The sequence below is a fragment of the Bidens hawaiensis genome, unplaced genomic scaffold, assembly GCF_021521415.1.
Source record: "Bidens hawaiensis isolate Kalapana, Puna unplaced genomic scaffold, B.hawaiensis_p1.1 tig00004685_1, whole genome shotgun sequence".
NCBI lineage: Eukaryota > Viridiplantae > Streptophyta > Magnoliopsida > Asterales > Asteraceae > Bidens > Bidens hawaiensis.
This window is the reverse complement of record NW_027491287.1, coordinates 1,842,962-1,864,777: the sequence shown is the minus strand read 5'-3', so window position 1 is coordinate 1,864,777 and position 21,816 is coordinate 1,842,962. Positions and strand designations below refer to the sequence as shown.

General features: G+C 35.4%; 3 protein-coding genes across 3 annotated transcripts; 2 read left to right on the top strand and 1 right to left on the bottom strand.

The window, feature by feature from the left end:
- Positions 1-230: 230 nt before the first annotated feature.
- Positions 231-9,216, top strand: LOC143627652 (putative ABC transporter C family member 15). The gene is made up of 9 exons (XM_077097438.1): positions 231-1,313; positions 3,246-4,675; positions 5,390-5,476; positions 5,778-6,368; positions 6,780-6,944; positions 7,040-7,334; positions 7,820-8,404; positions 8,646-8,885; positions 8,978-9,216. The coding sequence occupies exons 1-9, from the start codon at positions 485-487 to the stop codon at positions 9,073-9,075; spliced, it is 4,320 nt and encodes a 1,439-aa protein (XP_076953553.1). The 5' UTR covers positions 231-484; the 3' UTR covers positions 9,076-9,216.
- Positions 9,217-11,596: 2,380 nt separating this feature from the next.
- Positions 11,597-16,395, top strand: LOC143627650 (4-coumarate--CoA ligase-like 9). Its single transcript, XM_077097436.1, has 8 exons — positions 11,597-11,738; positions 12,392-12,669; positions 13,292-13,471; positions 14,622-14,811; positions 14,944-15,089; positions 15,362-15,429; positions 15,768-15,870; positions 15,939-16,395. The coding sequence occupies exons 1-8, from the start codon at positions 11,597-11,599 to the stop codon at positions 16,062-16,064; spliced, it is 1,233 nt and encodes a 410-aa protein (XP_076953551.1). The 3' UTR covers positions 16,065-16,395.
- Positions 16,396-16,480: 85 nt separating this feature from the next.
- On the bottom strand, positions 16,481-20,890 carry LOC143627651 (uncharacterized). The gene is made up of 4 exons (XM_077097437.1): positions 20,512-20,890; positions 19,641-19,916; positions 18,786-18,923; positions 16,481-18,198 (listed from the first exon to the last, which is right to left on the bottom strand). The coding sequence occupies exons 1-4, from the start codon at positions 20,851-20,853 to the stop codon at positions 16,654-16,656; spliced, it is 2,301 nt and encodes a 766-aa protein (XP_076953552.1). The 5' UTR covers positions 20,854-20,890; the 3' UTR covers positions 16,481-16,653.
- Positions 20,891-21,816: the final 926 nt, after the last annotated feature.

The following is a 21,816-nucleotide window of genomic DNA, read 5'->3' as shown; positions in this document are numbered from 1 at the left end:
AAATTATCATTCGCAACTATATCTTACTTAAGTCACAAGATTTCTTTCATTAAGTTACTCGCGCATGTACTTTAAACACCCTATCTCCTATATTTGGTAAAAGAATAATTAATAACATTACATATATGACCACTATTCATTACATCATATATAGTCTTCATTTAAAAAAAAAATAAATATGTTACAGATTCTACAAAATCCACACATTCCATATATTTATAGGATCACCTACAGGAATAAGAATATTATTTATTATGAAACTAGAATCTTTGATGAAACGAATGTTTTAATATATAATATTTAATTAAAATTCCTTTTATCACCTATGCATACATGATGCCATAATGTATCTATATATACACATATATTTCCAACCACCTTAACCTCATATTCATTCCACCAACCCACCACTGTCTTTAGTCTATACAGATTCACATTCAAACTCATCCCATTTGTTTTTTTACACATTTTTATTAAATAAATAATGTGGGCTTCTTCTTTTTCTTTAATCCATTTCATGGAGTTTGCATCAATGGGGTTGATTATGAACATATGCAATGTGTTATTCTTTATATGGTTATTCATATGGGGTGTTACAAATATTATTACAAACCACAAAAGTGGTCAAAAATCAAGATTCACTACAAATGTGTCTTGGTTTTCAATTATTACTATTGTTTCCACTTCCATAATAACAATTTCCCACATGGGTTATATTGTGTACAAGTTATTAAATCATGAACTTGTCACATATGAGTTAATGATAATAACATCAACATGGTGTTTAGCAAGTGTTGTTGGTGTTTATTCATCGGTTACTAGAGCGAAATCGCCGGTTGTGGTTATTCTGTTTTGGTGTGTTTCTTTGGTTCTTGATTCGGTTTCGGTTACTTTGATGGTAGTAAACAATAACACGAATGTTTTTCGGTCGGTGTCGAATATTATTGACATGGGAAATTTGGCACTAACAATTGTTTTGTGTTTTGATGGTGTTAGTTATTTTGTTACCAAAAATGATAAAGATTTAGAGGAGCCATTGATTCAAGAAAGTGGTGAAGAATGTGATGCTTTTACAAATGCTGGGATATGGGAAAAGGTTACATTTAATTGGCTCGGCCCGCTTTTTGAAACGGACCGAGCTCAAAAACTTGAGTTTGTTCATGTTCCTTCGATTCCTGAGTCCGAAACGGCTGAAGAAGCTGCACTTTTGTTGGAAGAATCAATTCATAAGCAAAAGACAGGCGGTGCAGTATCGCCTAAAGGCATTCTTCATGCTATACGAGGATCTTTAGCGATTAATGCGGTTTTCGCAGGTAAATTGTTGCCATTTTATTATTTTTTGTTAGTTATTTGAACTTGTATTCAGTCTCTTCTTTGTAATTAGAAGTTTAGTGGCCATTGCATGCTGACAGGCCCGTCTCCGGTAATCCTAAAAAACTTTTTGGGCCTTAAATAAAAAGGTTCTTGGTTGGGTTTAAACAATTAAATTTTTAAATGGGCTTACTTGTTATGATTTGGGCTGTGCAAAAATAATTTTGTATAAAAACAGGCTAAAATGAGTTGAGTAATTGAGTTTAAAAATCGAAAATACATTTTTAATAAAAAATATATATAGTTTTTTTTACAAATTTTCGAGTCTAGTGGGGTGTTGGGTCAGGGTCCGTCGACCACTCTGGCATCCTTGAGGGCCGGCCCTGCATGCTTAACGTACTCCCTTATAAGTTAAAGTAAAGAGATGACGTGACCGATTTACTATGGGAGGGGTACATTCAATAATAGCCATGGGCGCGATGATTTCAACTTGTACATTTGTACAATGTAATCAGAAGTTTAGTGGGGGTGGTTGGGTGGTGGTGATGGTCTTGTGTTTTCAAAAAACCATTTATGTCTAATAGCATATAGCATCAGGCTAAACGTACCCCGGGGGTACATTCAGTAAAAATCCGTAAAAGGGGTACACTTATCACAACCCTGGAATATAGTGTTTGGAAATGTAGCAGTCAAGAATCTACTTTGTTGATGTTGAGAGGTTGACAGGTTAATATTATACAAAGTTAGGGTTGTTAATTCATTCAACTCTTTTTCCATTTACGGGTGTTTGAGACTGCGTATCGAAACTTGTTTATTTCATATGTTTCAACACATCAATACGTGAATGAAATGACACGTTTTAATAAACGGATTAGTATTTTTAATACGATACTAAACGCGCCCTTAGGTCTGTTATATTATTTTTTTAAATAAAAAAATATTTATTAGAGAACCATATCCAAACACCAACCATAAAGCTACTAATTATTAGTAATTAGCATTAAGATTAGACAAATGCCAAAACCAAGCTTGTCCTTTACAGCCACATATGGTCCAAGATCCCTGCAGAAACTCACAAAACATATAAGACAATTGATAAAAAAGCTGAAGCTAATTTTTCAGCACATGCAAGAAGAGGTGGCATATTTATAATAATTATAAACTATTTTTGTTTGGTTCTTGTAAGTGAATCTTTAATCATCATACTTATAGTTTTGTAAAGTAACTATTTTTATTGTTAAAATGATAAGATAATACATTAAACTATGTTTGAAAAATGTCTGAATTTGATGCTTTGATCATTAGATATATTTTGGTCTCTTTTTGTATTTATCACTTACAATATTATCCATAAGCAGAATGTTATTTATTTAATTCTTTTATGTTTTTTGGCTTTTTGGGCAAAGCAAATGCCATGTGAAAAGAACATGTGTTGTACACAAGGTATCTAATTTTATGTAAAGTTAAAAAAAGCAGTGGGAAAGTTAGGGTAAGCAGATAGACCAAAAGTTATTATTAAAGTTTAATGTTTGTTATCTATTAAGACTATTAGTATGCAGACATTGTCTAATTCATTTTCACCTTTAAAGATGTCCTAGCGGGTCTTATTCGGTTAAAGACAGGTCAAGTGGGACCCACGCCACAAAAATGGTTTAGTGTGCGTGGTTGTGGTGGTGGGTCCCATTTGGTTAAAAGAAGAGACCCACGTAATAAAGACAGTAAATTTAAACATTTTCTAATTCATTTTCTCCTTTAAACATGTCCTAGCAGGTCCCATTCGATTATTGACAGATCAAGTGGGGCCCACGTCACAAAGATGGTTTAGTGTGCGTGGTTATGGTGGTGGGTCCCACTTGGTTAAAAGAAGGGACCCGTGTAATAAAGACAGTAAATTTAAAGTCGATTTTAACTGTTTTGTTTTTTGGTGATTATAGGAGTCAACACGCTTGCTTCATACACGGGCCCGATTTTGATCACGCAATTTGTGAATTACTTATCGGAAGACAGTACCGAGTCAAGCTATAAAACGGGTTTGATCCTGTCATTCATTTTCTTCGTGGCGAAAACAGTCGAATCATTGTCACAAAGACAATGGTATTTTGGTGCGCAACGTATTGGCATTCGTATACGCGCAGCCCTCATGGTACTAATATACAAAAAGTCTTTATCCATCAAATATGGTGCCACAAGCAATGGGAAAATCATAAACTTGATCAATGTGGACGTCGAGAAAATAAGCGAGTTTTTCTGGCATATTCACGGAATATGGTTACTCCCGGTTCAAGTTCTTCTAGCTTTGATCATATTATACACTAACCTTGGTTTTTTCCCTTCATTGGCTGCATTTGTCTCTACAGTTTTAGTCATAATAAGTAACACTCCTTTAGCAAATATGCAAAAAGATTTTCAGACAAAAGTTATGGAGTCTAAAGACTCGCGGATCAAAGCTACTTCGGAAATCTTGAAAAGTATGCGCGTGTTGAAGTTGCATTCGTGGGAATGCAACTTCAAGATAAAGTTGATTGAGTTAAGAGAAAAAGAGCGAAACTGGCTCAAGAAATATTTGTATACATGTTCGGCCATCGCTTTCCTGTTTTGGACATCGCCTACATTAGTTGCGGTGTCCACTTTTAGTGTTTGCATCTTTTTAAAAACACCATTAACCCCGGGTGTGGTTCTTTCTACTTTGGCTACTTTTAGAATCTTGCAGGACCCGATTTATAATCTCCCCGAGCTTGTGTCCATGGTGGCCCAAACGAAGGTTTCACTTGATCGGGTTAGAGATTTTGTTTCGGATCAAGATTCTAAACAGTTGGGAGAATCTCAAATGTTACACGGGTCGAATGCAGCTATAGAGATTGAACCCGGGGAATTTTCGTGGGACAAGAATGATTTGGACCAAACACGGCCCACTATCAAGATTTGTGAAAAAATGAAAATCCCAAAAGGGTATAAAGTGGCGATTTTTGGGCTCGTTGGGGCCGGGAAGTCGAGCTTTTTGTTTAGTATTTTAGGTGAGATCCCTCGGGTCTCGGGTGGGCGGGTTAAAGTGTTTGGGTCGAAAGCGTTTGTGCCACAAAGTGCTTGGATTCAAACGGGGACGATTAAGAATAATATTTTATTTGGTAGGGAAATGAATAGAAGTTTTTATGACGAAGTGGTTGACGGGTGTGGTTTGGATCGAGATTTTGAGACGTTGGTCGATGGTGATGAAAGCGTGGTGGGCGAGAGGGGGTTGAATTTGAGTGGGGGACAGAAGCAACGGATTCAGTTAGCGAGAGCATTGTATAGTGATCAAGATGTGTACTTTCTTGATGACCCATTTAGCGCGGTTGATGCTCATACAGGAACTCATATGTTTAAGGTACAATATTTCCTTAACTATGTGTTAAGTTTTTATTTTTTGTTTGTGGAGGTTATGAACTTATGTGGTTTATTCGTGATGTGACGTGCTGCATATGTTGTAACCAACGTTTAATCAAAATTCGAAACTTTGTGAAGCGGGCTCTTTGTGAGCGAGGATAAGGGTAAAATGGATTAAACGGGTCGTTTTTGGTTTGTTGACTTGTTTCTTAAAAATTTCTTTTGTGTTCTTTTTACAATATAATTAATGGTTTAAACATGAATAAAGAAACTATATTATTAGTAGAATGTCTAACTTTTTAAAAATAAAATAAGTACATAGGTTTTTTTATACATTTTGAATACAATTTTAGTGATTTTTAACTTGTTTGACAGATCAGTTCGTTGGCCCGTTAGTGATAAAGTATTACCTAGATCGACCCGCTTACCCTTAAATGGCTGGAAACTCCAAAATAAAATGAATATGCATTTGAATACATTATGAATGACTTTGACCCGTTTGACTTACTCCAACCTGGCCCGTTAGTGATAAAATATAACCTAGATCGACCCGTTAACCCTTAAATGCTTAAAATTTTTAAAATAAACTGAATACGAATGCTTTATACATTTCTAATACGATTCGAGTGATTTTTGACCCGTTTGACTTAGTTTTTAAAATTTTGATCCGTTTGACTTAACTTATTTCTCATCAATTTGACTGTTTATTTTGCAGAAATGCTTGCTAAATCTGCTAGATAAGAAGACTGTTGTGTATGTAACACATCAACTGGAGTTCTTAAGTGCATCAGACTTAATTCTGGTAATTTCATCACTATTTTATTCTCTAAATTAAGAATGACATACAAACATAACTCGACGGGTAAACCCGAAACATACATACTTATTTACCTGCACCACAAAAGGATGAACTTTATTTTTCTTTTGTCCTTAGTAATATAAAAACATGCTATATATTTCTAATTTTCTTGGGTAATAAAATAATATAAAAAATAAATTATATACAACGCGTAACTTTTAACAAACTAACAGGTATACCCAACACACGCATGACAAATTTTGTGCGTGTTTTCATGCATGTTTACGTGCGTGTTTAATCGCAGGTAATCAAGGATGGTGGTATCATTCAATCCGGTAAATACAACGACCTGATCGCAGATCCTACAAACGAATTCGCACGACAAATAGCCGCTCATTCGAAGTCTCTAAACCAAGTGAACCCACCCCACCAACCCAAAGCCCTCTCTAAATCTAGCCATGGTTCTCGTATCATGACCGAACACGGGGCTTCTAAACCCAAAGGCGGGTCGTCAGAAGCAATGCCACAAGAAGAATCCCAATCGGGCCGGGTCAAATACAGTGTTTACAATGCATTCATTACATCTGCATATAAAGGGGCTCTGGTTCCAGTTGTTGTCATCTGTCACACCCTCTTTTTGGCATTGCAAATGGGCAGTAACTACTGGATGTCATGGGCCACTGAGGATCCGGGCCGGGTCAGCAGCAAAAGACTAGTTGGAGTTTTTGTGATTTTGTCGGGTGGAAGTTCGGTTTTCATATTGGGCCGGGTGGTTTTGTTGTCCACAATTGCGATTGAAACGGGTCAGAATATGTTTTTGAAAATGTTGAGTTCGGTTTTTCGTGCACCAGTTTCGTTCTTTGACTCTACTCCTTCGAGCCGGATTCTGAATCGGGTTGGTACTCTATCCTTGCATTTTTAATAGGGTGGGTTAGATAGCTTGTTAAATTGAGTTTGGGCTGGTGCATTTCATTTTCATGTGGGCCGGGCCGGGCCCATGTTGATCTGGGCTGGGCTGACCCACACATATTTTCTTTATTTTTTTTCTTTTATGAGTAATTAATGTGGTAGTTATGGCTACAAAACATTTTAGTACTACAAGGGTCAAAACGGGCCGGGTTGACCCGAAACACTTTCATCCAACTTTTGTGACATATAGTGTAACAATAAATTTTTGCATAAATCAAAAGACTTTTGATGACTTTCAACCCGTTTGACCAATTTAACCCGCTCGCCTAGCAAAATTTTCCATTTGGCCCGTTTAAGATAAAAACACAACTCAAACTGACCCGTTTGTTTCTTACAGTGCTCAACAGATCAAAGCACGGTGGATGTCGATATCCCTTACAGATTAGCAGGATTAGTTTTCGCGATATTACAACTTCTAAGCATAATTTTGCTGATGTCACACGTTGCATGGCCAATATTCATACTCTGCGTTATTATCATTGCTATATCAGTATGGTATCAGGTATGATCAAAATTTCAACACACAAATTTTTAACATGTTGAACAATTTTATTACATTATAAATATAAATATTATTTATTTTTTTATTTATTTTAGGCATACTACATTACTACAGCACGAGAACTAGCAAGGATGATCGGTATTCAAAAGTCACCGATACAACATCATTTTTCAGAATCGATTTCTGGAGCATCAACAATACGTTGTTTTAATCAAGAAATCCGGTTTTTGAGTAAATGCTTTAGGGTCATTGATGATTATTCGCGGGTTACTTTTCACAACACTGCTACAATGGAATGGCTTTGTGTGAGGATAAATTTTCTATTTAATCTCGTGTTTTTCATCCTCCTAGTCATCTTGGTGCACTTGCCGCGGGCCTCCATCGATCCTAGTAAGATTCTTTACTCAAACGGGCAAAATGAACGGGTTGGTCAAAAATGTATTTTTTGTTCTGGGCTGGGTTGACTTGAAACACTTTTTGACTTGAAACACTTTTTGTCCAGATATGAAATAATTAGCCTTTTAATCATTAACTAGTTTTATAAAACTATTTAAGTGGTTTTGCCTGATAAAAATGCTTAGGATAAACGGGTCGGGTTAATATGCCGAAACGGGTAAATTTTGGTATAAGTCTTGTTGGGTTACATCAAAACAATTTTTGTTCAATATGATTCAAAAATTGTATTATTTTGATAATAATATAACTTTCTCGATAAAATGATTTAAGAGTATATTTGTATTAAAAAAAATATACTCGGGTGACTATTGGCCCGTTTTACTTAGTTGGCCCATTATCGTTTAAGCTATTATTTCATATTACCCACCTGAGCAACTTTCAACCCGTTTGACTTGTTTCATCTTTATGAATAATTACAGGTTTAGCCGGGCTAGCGGTTACATATGGGTTGAGCCTAAATGTGTTACAAGCATGGGTCACATGGAACTTATGTAACGTGGAAAACAAAATGATTTCAGTTGAAAGAATCCTTCAATTTTCAAGTATTCCAAGTGAAGCCCCTAAAGTTATCGAAAATTGCAAACCCGACCCTAACTGGCCGACAAATGGGCAAATCGAGCTCAAAGATCTACATGTCCAATACCACCCGGCTCTACCAATGGTTTTAAGAGGGATCACTTGTACTTTCCCGGGTCAAAAGAAAATAGGGGTCGTGGGTAGGACCGGGTGTGGAAAGTCAACGTTGATCCAGGCGTTGTTCCGAGTGGTGGAACCCACAATGGGTCAAATCTTGATAGACGGGCTCGATGTTTCAAAAATTGGGTTACATGATCTAAGGTCTAAGTTGGGGATAATCCCGCAAGATCCAACTTTGTTTCAAGGAACCATGAGATTTAATCTCGACCCGCTTGAACAACATTCGGATCATGACATTTGGGAAGTGTTAAACAAGTGTCGGCTTGCGGATATAGTTCGACAAGATAAACGGCTTCTTGATACACCAGGTAATATAGTTTGATCAGCTTGTCATTGTTTTAAAACTATAGGGGCTAGTTTTGTCAATTGTCAAAATTCAGTGTCTAAAATAGAGTTTTTGAAAAAAAATTTTGTGTAATAATCAAATTTAAGAAGTTTGGTTTGACTATAAAAGTCAGAATTTCACATTTTGAAAACTATATGGACTAAATTTGTCAATTGTCAAGTTTCAATGTCGAAAAATCTGATTTTTTGAAAATGGTTATGTAGTTGCTGAAGATGGTGAAAACTGGAGTGTTGGACAAAGACAACTAGTGTGTTTGGCGCGTGCGTTGTTACAGAAACGCAAAATACTTGTACTAGATGAGGCGACTGCTTCAATCGATACAGAAACCGATAATGTGATGCAGAAAACAATAAGAGAAGAAACAAGCAGGTGCACGGTTATAACCATAGCTCATCGGATTCCCACTATTGTCGATAGTGATCTAGTTCTCGTTCTTGATCAAGGTAACAAATTTAAATTACTTATTGTTGTTTAATCTATACATTTCGCATTACAAAACATGAAATAACATTGGTTTTGTTAAATGGGAATATAGGGAAAGTTGCGGAGTATGATTCTCCTATGTTGTTGCAACAAGATGGTTCGTCTGCATTTTCGAAGTTGGTGAGTGAATTCTTGAGGAGATCATTATAAATGATTACAAGGTTTAGGTTTTAGAGATGAGTTTACATATGTTAGAAACAAAGATTTAGGCTTTGTCACATTTTTTTTCTTTAACATAATCAAGTTCATTAGTATTATGTAAAAGATCTATAATGGGCATTTACACGACTAGAGGAGGTATATCAAAATTTTGAAAATGACTTGGATAAGTAAAGTGAAAAATCTGGTGTAAACAAATAGCTACTTGAGGTTGGTTTGTTAAAAACTTGAATCGAGTCACATTTAAATAAGTCTTAGCTCAAGTTTCATGTATCGGGCTTATTTCCATAAATGAGCATATTAATCTTGTTTAGCTATTTAAACTTTATTTAATATACTGATACATTATATAACTTTAAAAAGAATTTATAGATAAACATAAACTAAAACAAAGTTATCATACATTTGTTCATCTTTGATGTTAGGGTAGCCTAACAGAGCTCAAGCAAGTGGGTTCGGGCTCCGGTCATTTATCTTAATGAACTCAAAAGTTAAGATCGAGCTTGACTCTTTATAAATCCATTTCTTACTTTTAAAATTTTGTATATATAGAATTCATTAAATTTATATATATTAAAATTTAGGCTGTATTTATTATACATATTAAAAGTTGGCAATAGTTTAAACAAGAAAAACAAGCAAGGTAATGAACTGCCTTACCATCATCGTGGCTTGGGCTCGGCTCATTTATGAACCTAACCGATTTCAACTTTCAAGTGAACTTTTTTCAAATAATATTTGAGCTAGAGGCGAGTTGTGAGTTATATAAATACAATTTTTATTTTTTAAAGAAAAGCATGATATGTAAATATAAGTTAAAATAAATTTATTATTTATTTGCACATCTATGATGTCAAGTTCCACGCCGGTTTATTGACATAGGAATATGTCCAACCACTTCTTTGTTCTCCTCCACAACTTCAAACTTAGCTTTTGATTTGTGGTTTTGAGCATTTGACTTTTGATATTGTTTGTTGAAAAGAAAAAGGAATATTGGATTTTAATACTTCATATTAAATTATATTGGCCGATAATAATCTCTATTCGTTTTATCGTCACTGGCGGTCCCAAATTCAAAAAAGTTGGCCCCCAATGATCCCCCGTTAAAAATGACTTAATGGCGTTATAGTTTTTTCTGAATTTCAAACCAATGTTTTAGGGCTTTTGATCGTTAGGAGGATACGAGTTGATTGGTGTAAAACTTAGCTCGAAACAATGATCAAAACGACTCGATTTTAGTTAACTGTAAGTTCAAACACCCGAATTGAAGCATTGTTTCGTCATTTTGAAGCACTATTTCAAACTAAGTTTTACACCAATCGACTCGTATACTCCTAACGATTAAAAGCCCTAAAACATTGGTTTGAAATTCAGAAAAAACTATAACGTCGTTAAATCATTTTTAACGGGGGACCATTGGGGGCCAACTTTTTTGAATTTGGGACCGCCAGTGGCGATAAAACGAATAGGGATTATTATCGGCCAATATCATTTAATAGGGATTATTAAAATCCAATATTTCAAAGAAAAACTATTTGAGTCTTTTATTATTAAAAATAAATAATGCACTATATTATATTAGAAAATAGGGGTGCACAATAATCAAATCGTTAACTGAAACCGAACCGAAAACCGACGAAACCGAACCGATATAACCGAAAATCAAATTAACCGAACCAAACTCTTCATTTTTTTTTAAATATTTTCAAGCATTTTTTCATCTATTTCATGTATTATATGCAATTATAGTTTAATACTATCATTTTCATGTATTTATATTTCAATTTCATATATTGATACCTTCATTTCATGTAGTTATGCATTCATTTTATGTATGGATTTAATGTATTTTTAAGCAAAATTTTAGCTCAGGTTTGATACCGGTTATTAATCGAAATTAACCGAACCGATAACCGACCAGTTTGGTTCGGTTAATGCTAATAATCGAACCGAACCGTACACACACCTATTAGAAAATATTTAATTTCAATTCACATAAATTCATGATATCTTAGAAAAGAGACAAAATTCATGCTATCTTAGAAAAAATAAGAAAATATATTGAGATTTTCTTAACGACGATCTAATGAAAGTACCCTATAGCACTTCCAACTTAGGGGCTGTTTGGCAAGTGCTGAACCATTAAGTGCTGAACCAATAAGAGGTCTGAATGATTAAGAGGGTCTGAACCAGTATGTGCTGAATTAATAACTGTTGTTTGGTTAAACCTCTAAATGACTGTGCTGAATGACTATTTTACCCCTCTAAACTATTTAGTCTTAAATGTAATACATCTGTTTAATCAAGAGCTATATTGAATGATCAGACTTTCATTATAACCGATGAAAATACATCAACAAACTTTCATTATAACCAATTCCAAAATACATCTTAAGATTCAAGTTGCTTGATGAGTATTCAAACAAATCATGTCAAAGGATATTAAATTAAAACAACATGGCGACAATATGAACCACGACTTTTTAAAAATATACAATGAAGAGTATGAACTATGGCTTTCGTTACGAAGGAGGCGGTTAACAAACTGTTGGAAGCTGGATTTAGTAATCGAGTCGTGGTGATTGATACGAATGAGTTTGAATCGATGATGCGAGTTGAATCGAATGGAGATGAGTTGAAACTATGTAACAAAGGTGTAAATATTTTTTGTATATTGATAATTGTAATTAGCGTTTGTATAAAAGAGATGGTTATATATTTAACCCATATTTACATAATACCATCAAAACGAGCCGATGTTTAACTTATAAATATCGACCTAATTCGAGCCGAGCCAAGCTAGAGGTCAACTTGTTTAACTTATAAAGAACTCGAGTTTAGCTTGTTTAACTTTAGCTTTTAAAGAGCGAGCCTAGCTTGGCTACGTGTTTCGACTTGTTTAACCTATAGAGAGCTCAAACTCGGCTAGTTTCAAGCTCCATTTCTAAAAGAGAATTCTAGTTTGGCCAGTTTAACTAATAGAGAGTGAGCCAAGCCCAAACTCGAATAAGCTCGAGCTCAGCTTGTTTCAAGCTTCATTTTTAATAAAGAACTCAAGCTCAGTTCGCTTAACTTATAGAGAGCTCAAGCTTGGCTCGTTTCCAGCTCCTTTTCTAATAGAGAGTTTGGCTCGTTTAACATATAGAGATGTCAAACTCGACTTGTTTCAAGCTCCATTTCTAAATGAGAACTCAAACTCGGCTCGTTTATTTTATACATAGCGAGTCGAGCCTGAGCTCGACATAGAGAACTCGAGTTCAGCTCGTTTAACTCTATTTCAACTAACACATGTTAATTTCCATTGTAGTTTCGGTATCCGATACCGCGGCAATTCTATACTCGTCCGGGACTAAAGGCAACATCAAAGGCGTAAAACTCACACACCGGAATATAATATCATCACTCGCCGGAGCAATCGACGGACGTCAAACAAGGTCTTCTCCAGCAGTCTACCTTTGCACGGCGCCGTACTTCCACTCGTACGGCTTCAACCTCTGCTTAAGATCAGTGGCCTTTGGTGATAGTTTAGTGTCCATCGGACGGTTCGATCTCCGGCGGATGTTGACGTCGATTGAGGAGTTTAAGGTTAGATTTCGGATAACGGATTATGATGACACATAAGCTAACTTTTCATGTGGTAATTCTTGTCATCGTAGCAGGAGTGTGCAAGAAACCGAAAAACTAACCGAAACAAAACTGAACCGAGCTAATTGTTCAGTTTTAGTTTTGCATATAATAAAAACCGAAAAAGCTTAACCGAACGAATGTCTATATTTCTATATTATTATTTTAAGTAATTTAATAAAAATGTAATTCAAATACTTTTCGCGAAATGCATAATAGTTTATTAATTAATGATTAACAAAATTATTTATAACTAAATTCATTAATTTCGTCCAACTTTTTTTCAGCCTAAAATTTTCAAGCTCAAAATGACAAACACTGTTTCAAAAAAGAAAAATAAATCCAAAAGTCGAAGTTTTGGTTTTAGCTCAAAACCGCACTGAACCGCACCACTCACACTCCTAAGTCCCAAAATGGTGGTTTGCATAATCCACTATTAGAGATAGCGACTTCCGCATGTCACACTTGGACTACCATTTGAAAAGTTAACAGGCGTGTTCTCGTAATCCGCTATAGACTTAAAATTTAGTCGGCCACCTAAATCATTTTCTTAAAACCACCTAATCCTGATAAATATATTAAGGTTACGCACCTGCCGTTGGCGCCTCCGGTGGTGGCGGCGTTGGTGAATAGTGGTAATGAAGAGTTGGTTAATGCAACTGACTGGAGGTCGGTGGAGACGGTGTTTTCCGGTGGAGCACCGCTTACGGTGGCGGTGATCGGTAAATTTAAGAGACGGTTTCCGAATGTTTCATTGGTGCAGGTAGGGGTGTGCAACAAACCGAAAAATCTAATCCAGAACAAAAAAAACCGATAAAACCGAACAGAAACAAACACTGACACTTTTGTTTTATGTTTTAGTAAAACCCGAACTTACGGTTCAGTTTTGGTTTTGCGTGTAAATAAAAACCGAAAAATTGAACCGAATCGAATTTATAATAATCAAATATATAACTCAAATATTTTTGGCCAAATTTATAATAATCAATTAATTAATAATTAACAAAATTATTTATACATAAATTCATTATTTTCGGCCACTTTCGACATAAAAATTTAAATTTAAAGCTCAAATGACATAAATTGAAACACCCGAAATTTAACCTAAACCAAAAAACCGAAGACGGACGGTTTCAAAAATCCAAGCCCAACCGAACCGTACACACCCCAAGCGCAGGTTAGTTGAGTCATGCATGACGTGACGTCCTACGTGGCAAATTCCAATTAGTCAAATGCTCATTATGACGTTATGTCAGTTTTTTTGATTTTGCTGCCAGGATAAAAAACATATTATAATATTTTATTTCCATTATCTAATTTATTTAATTTTTTCGCTATTTAATCAAAATCCATAATTTTAATTTTAAAGCTTCTCCTATATGTGAGACATTGGTACTTATTTCATTTTTTAGCAGTTTACGTAAACCTTTTCCACACATCATACGAGCTGTATAACCTTCCGGCTTGACCCTAAGTATATCATTCGTATTTCGTTTCGTCATTTTGGTTACTTTTACATAGAAGCCCCTCGAGATACTTATATGACTAAATTTGATGCTCATGTACATTGAACGGTTTGTCATGGCCCTGATGCGCATTTTCAATCGCCTCATACACTCTAGATGTACTTTTTCTAAGAAAATGAACAAAACAGCTATTTTGACAATTGAGTTTGACAAATGACCGTTGACTTTTTTATTTACTCGAACTTTATTCCATATTTTTAGTTAAGAAAATGGATGTTAAAACGAGTCAAATGACGCATTGACACATGTTGCGCCTTAGTTGATCAAGGATTTTTTGCTAGTTATCTCTGTCAAAATAACTATAATGGTGAATTTTCTTTTATTTCTTGTTAAGATTATTGATCAATGAACTAATGCTACGCCACGTGGTTGGTCAACGTTCTTTAGGCGTATGGTTTGACCAAAACCACAGCTGGAGTCTCACGAATTTCAGGTCCGTATGAGAGCACGGTAGTAGGCACCGTTGGGCGGCTCATAGCCAATTGTGAAGCAAAGATAGTTGACCCAAACACCGGGGCTGGGTTGCCTCCTATGAACCGTGGTGAACTATGGGTCAGAGGCCCGTTCGTTATGAAAGGTAAAACATTTTGTTTTTTATATTGGTCATGTATAAAAATGATGCAAAAGTTTAGAGTTTAGTGTTTAAAGGTTAACAGAACAGGCCGAACAAAAATGTTTGACCTGAACCTGTTTTTATTTTGGTGATCAGGTTATGTTGATGATGGAGAAGTTAAAGATACAATGGTTGACTCGGATGGATGGCTAAGAACCGGTGATCTTTGTTACTTTGACAACGAAGGATTCTTATTCGTTGTGGATCAGTTAAAAGAACTGATCAAGTATAAAGGTTATCAGGTACGTTTTATGCATTCATAACTTTGTAGCTATAGCAGGCTGCAAACTAGGTAACGGGTCATAACGGGCCAGGCCTATCGTTTTGACTCGTAACACTTTTTTTTATCAAATTTAATCTTTCAAAAGCATTTAGTGTGTGTTTTCACAAAAAAAAAAATATAAAATAATAATAATAATAAATAAATAAAATTATTATACTAATAATTTAAACTGGTTGAATAAAGTTATGTATACTTTCTTACTTTACACGAATCTGTGTTAACGAAATGTAGGTACCACCAGCTGAATTGGAACACATTCTACAATCGCATCCCGACATTATAGAAGCAGCAGTGATTCCGTATGCATTTCACCCTTAATCGTTAAAAGTGACAATTTTAACTCGTTCACATTTAAGCACGTCTTTCGGTTACATTTTGTCTCCAATGCATAAAACCTCCTAAACCATATTATTAAATAAAATATAACATTCACAAATAAAAAAAAACGTTTTTCAGTAAGCCCAACTAGACCCAAAATATTGGGTCTAGTTGCGCTCACTGCCGAACATTTTTTTATTTAACCCTAATGTTAAATTTTATTTAACAAAACGGTTTAGAAGGTTATACGCATTCGAGACAAAATATAACCCGAAGACATGTTAAGATGTGAACGAGTTGACATTGTTTAATATTGCAGGTATCCAGATGAGTCAGCAGGACAAGTACCCATGGGTTTTGTGGTGAGAAGAAAAGGCAGCACTATTAATGTAACACAAGTAAAAGATTATGTAGCAAAACAGGTACTTTTTTATTTATTATTTTTCTCTTAATTTATAAACTATACCGCGCTAAACGGATATCAAATCAGGTTGCACCATACAAGAAACTCAGAAGAGTTTGTTTCATTGATTCGATTCCAAAAACCGCTTCTGGAAAGATATTAAGAAAAGACTTGATCAAGATGGCTCTTTCGGGCATTGCTTCTAAGCTTTAAGTCGTGTTTGGCTCGGATTTAAGACTTTAATATGGGAATGAAATATTGAAATGGATAGAAAATCATCAGTTTGAATATTGTCCAAACTAATGAATGAGATTTTATTACTTGAATTCAGATTTAAGTTAAATTACCTAGTCGAGCTCGAGCTAAGCTTTGGCTCATTTAAGGTACTACACGAGATCTAGCCGAGCTTAGGCTCGTTCAAAGTTTTTTTCAAAATATATAAATATAATTAAAAACATATATAACTTAATTAAAAAATAATAAACCGAGCTTAATATAACAACTGACGACCCGAGCTTGAGCTTTAATAAAAGAGTTCAACGAGCCAAGCTCAAGCTCGAGCCCTCATAAATCAAAACGAACCGAGCTCGAGTCTAGTCAAGCTCGGGCTCGGCTCGACTAGTTTAAAAGTCTTCTTTTAGAATCAGTGTGTATGTAAATCATGATAAAAGATTATAATGTAATCTGATATACTGCAACTTTTACATTTTTAACATATTGACTATATGTTATAATTTCATCTATAAGTTAAATATATATATATAGAATAAAATCAATCAAACTATAAAAAAAGTAATAATAATTACTTCCCAAATATAGCTTCTCTTGTCACAAGTTTAATCCCCCTAACCCATAACTCAGCCATCTCAACACCACCTTCACACACAAAATGCACCTCCTTATTCCTAGTCGTAACCACCCGAAACAACCCCGGTTCATCACGGTCCGCCTTTCTTCTTCGGTTCCACCGAAACGACTGGCTCGGGCCCACCTCGGCCCATTTACACACCACGTTTCGTCGGCTCGATTTCCCCCACTTTAATAAACCATTCCCCTCAATCATGCTTAACTGTTTATTATGTGGACACCGTTTACCCCCTTTACAATGCTTCTTAACCCGCCCCCCGCCCAACACGAGCCCACGGGCCAAGTGGTCCAATAGAACCCTTTCGGCGTCGTTTTTCACACCGTGTTCACGGGCCAACATAAGGGCCGTTTCGTGTCTTGCGTTTTCGATATCACAAATGGCTCCTTTTGATATCAAAAGCTCGCATATTCCCCCGTGCCCGCCTTTTGCAGCTAGCATGAGGGGCGTGTACCCGTCGCTGTCAGGGGCATTTACGTCATTTTCACCATCGGTTAATGTCTCAACGGCGTCGTAATCCCCTTGTGAAACCGCTCGGTGGAGGGTGTAAAATGTAATTTTACTAGAGTTTGGGGTGGATTTCGTAAGTGCGTATTCGAGAATAACTTTCTCAAACTCACCACAATTTACACTTGCTTTCGATAAACTAATCGCGGTTTCACCATACTTGTTTTCGAGATTCACATCGGCTCCCGCGAAAACAAGCAACCGAAAGGCGTCCACGTGGCCGTTTACAACCGCCACCATAACCGCCGAGTACCCGTTTTCATCCCGCTCGTTAAGGTCAACGACACCCGTTTGGTCAACGATTTTTTCCAAAGACTCCACATCGTTTACACGTGTCACAAACATCAAAGTAGAGAATACTGTAACATCCGACGAGTAAATAACCGTCCCGGTCCGAACCACATCCAAAATAGCTTGTCTTAACCTGAGTCTCCATCTAACTAAACCCGCGATCGACTGAACACATTGGTTAGCCATATTAACCAACCCGAAATCCGCACCGGACCTAGCCAAAAGCTTAAGACAATCCACATGTTTATTCCTAGCACATATCATCAATGCAGTTTCACCCGTTTCGGTTTTCGCATCAAGATCACACCCGACACTAACCAACCGGTCCAAAACGGTGTAATAGCCTCTACGAGCCGCTAAATGGATTAACCGAGGCCCCGTTCCTTCGGTCGACTGAACCGCGAACTCGGGGTCCGCACCGTGGTTAAGTAAAGCATCAACTGCTTTTAAATTTGCACAAAGGATAGCATGGTGGATTAATGTTCTTCCAAAATGAGTAATGTTAGGGGATATATTTTGTAACAACATGGTTAAGATTGAACCGGTTTGTTCGAAGTACTCGACCGCGCACCATGTGATGCTGTATGGCTCGGCTAAACCCGCGCCTACTCGGAACTCTTCTCCGGTGGCTAGGTCCCATGACCATGCACCTAGGCTCACCTTGGTGTCTGTTCTTGCACCAGCCTGGTTACAAAACAACATTTAATGTGTTATGTGGTTTTAGTAGACTAGTTTCATAAATCAAATAATGTCATAAATAGTTTAAGAACTAAATATATACATTAAATTATAACTAATTTATAAACAAACCTTATAACTAATATGAAAACAATATATAAAACAAGATTATTAGTAAATATAGAGAATAATATTAGAAATAAATATAAATATTGGTCCGGTTGAACCACTAGTTCAATAGGCCGAGTTGTTCAAAAAGTTTGTGACCGCTTAAAGAAGCTCACGTGAAACCATCCGAGCCCGAGCCAAGGTAAGTATGCTCTTGCTCGTTTGTCTTGTTTAAATTGAAGTCCAAAATTCAACATATATAAAAAACAAAAACTTCAAAGTTATTACAAAAGAGCCGAGCAGAGCCAACTCGTTTAACTTTGACCCAAGCCCAACTTGGCCCAGTCTAGGCTTGTTTGCAACTTGTCATGAAAATCATTGGGTTTAATTGACGCCATAATATAATATGACCCGATCCATTCCAACCCCGCCCAATTGACAACTCTCGGGTTGTTTAAAGAACTCGTCGTCCACCAAACGTTCACCTGTAAGAGAAGCCGAACAATGGTGACATGGCGATTAATTGTTGCGGCAACGAGTGCGTTACAACTAACATCAGTGTGTAAAAAAGGCTTGGATGACCGAAGCAAAACTCGGGCAGTTCCATTGATGTCTACACCACACTGTCATCAAACATTGTAACATATGTAAGTGTATATGTTTATGCTTTATTGGTCATGATAATATCAAATCATGATGCAAGATTATAAAAATGAAAGGTAATAAGTTTTAAAATATAATAGATTGTAAAAATTTACTGAAAAAAGTAACCGAACTTTTAAAACCTTTATGTTTTTAGATAAAGATTGTCTTTATACCCAAAACCCGACTAACCCAAACCTTAAATGGGTTGGTTATCATTTCACTTTTTTTCTAGCAAAATACCGAACAAACCGACCCGAAAAATCCTGAAATCCGAAAACTGTCCTTGATTTTAATTTCTTCTTTTTTATGTCGCATGTTATTGTATTTATATTTTCGGTATTATATGATTATAGCGTATAACTAGGTTAGAAACTCATGTATACAGGAGTTAAATAAAATATATTATATAGTTAGCAATCAAAATCTCGGAAATACTAATTATTTGTATTGAAAAGGTTTATTTAAATCTAATTATTACCTAAGCGGGAAAATAATTTGTAACTCGTATAACTGCGACACGCGACAACCATTTACTTATTAATTAGGTATAGATACATAACAACATATTACATATGGACTTATAATACAACCCTATGATTGATGCAAGTTGAACAAACATGAAACAAAATAATCTTCTATTGGTATGTATCACTTCCATTTAATTCATTTGGTATAGTAGGTGACAAAACATGTACCTTCAAAAGTGTGTCAACAACATCAACAAACCCTCTACATGATGCATTGACCAAGGCATGGACCGCAACATTAGTGCGAATGAGCTTGGACGCCATTAGAGTTTTAGCCACCTTTGGTAGACCAAGACGGCTAGCTTCAAGCAAAGCCTCTTCACAAGCTAACTTAGAAGCTCCGCCTTCAATTAACAACTCTAGTATCTCAACATGGTTTCCTCTTGCGGCTGCAGTGGTCGCGTACCCACGAAATAATTTTTTGTTCACGTTTGCCCCCAAAGTCTACAATAATCGGGATTTAGAATGATAATCATGATTTACTGTATTTACAAGCTACAAATAAATATTCAATGTAATATGAAATATGTGTAAACTTTGTGATCAATATCATAAGATGTGACATTATAAGTTTATAAGAAAACAACAAAAACATGTGAAGTTTATTTTTTTTCCATGTAGTTTGTAATAAATATTAAATGGCATTTTGAATAATTTGAATAATTAAATGTTATGATTAATCATTTGACTAAGCATCACTAAGCATTAATTCTGCAAAATTTAGTGAATAATTCAAAATTCAAATTTACAAACCATCACTTTGATAACCCAAACTTAACCAGTGTTAATAAATTTAAAATTTAAAATTCTAATTATTTTTCCAATGATCATGATCATGATCATAAAACAAAGAGTAAAATTAATCCATGTCAAGTAAAAGTGCATGATGAATATATCAAAGTGTGTAACGAACTCGTATATGGTCGTGTAATAGGTGCTCATCTCTTTAGTCGAGGTCCACAATAGACGGGTTAGGTGAATTTAAAAGTAGATTTTACTGTTAAAAAAACGACGAAGGTTGCAAAAACGATCAAATTACCAGTAATTTTCTAACGAGTGTCACGTTTCCAACATGAGCCGCAAGAAACAAAGCAGTAACATCCGTTTTAAACTCCTCAAATTCCACTCGAACCTCGCTAGGAGACTCATCGTGCAACATGATTTCTGATTTCTTCGAGTTCAAACACACTGTCCCGACAAATTTCACATCAACAAAGGGATCCGACAAGCAATCAAGCGCCATTTTAAGATCGTTCATATGTGCTGCTTCTATAAGACGTTGTGATATCTTATCTTGGTAATCTTCCACCGGAAACACTTGTTTCATGGGCATGTATCGTCCGGTAGAGTCTCCGGCAGACCGCACATTGTACACCGTCATGTTGTCCGGTGATTATAAGTTAGTAGAAGGTGTTAAAGAGAGCTAGCAAAAGGTTGAAGGTACGTTATTATTGTTGTTAGGAATATTAGTGGTGTTATTTACTTTATATAACAACTTTATATATACAACCCATACCTTTAACCGTTTGTCTTAATTATTATTTTTATTGGTAGCTTTATTAATTAAATAATTTGTGGGTTATTTTATTCAGTTTTTATAGATTGTTTATTTGTTCATCATAATGCTTATATATCTATATGTTAGCCAAGTTGATTGGGTCCATTAAACTAACAACTTGGGTGTGTTTACAGTTCGGATCAGTCAGTATTTTTATCATCAGTACTCTCAATGTGTAACGTTGATCAATTGTTCATCGAAAGAAGTACTGTCAATGTGTAACGCTGATAAATCGTTCATCGAAAAATTCCTTATGTTGTGCTATGTCATTTTGATTAAATCGATATTTAATTTCATCGGTTAACGAGTTTAATTTGCCTCTCATATGTATAGGTAAGAGCCGATTAGTGAATTGGTATTGTCGAGATTCAACATACTTACTTCGATAGTTATCACCAAATTTGTATATTTTTTAATTTTATACAAAACAATAATGTATATAGCATTGTTTTTTTATTTATTAAAAATGGGTCTATTTTAAATAGGTTAAGTAGAAAACAATAAAACTACATACATGTGTATACATATTGTTTTAAATTTGATACATAGCATAATATATATAACATAATCCAATTATGTTATGTAACTGTAAAACTTTTTTTCTCTCTCCACCATTACACTTGGTTGCCGGGTTGCACCATGTGCAAGTACTTATGCCAGTTTTCGTGATTCTCTAGTTAAAATTATTAGTTTTGTAAGGAAATGAATGCTAGTGAAGAATATGTTTTTTGAATAACTAACATTTATTTAATTTTCTTTGAATAATTAATATATATTTAATTTGAC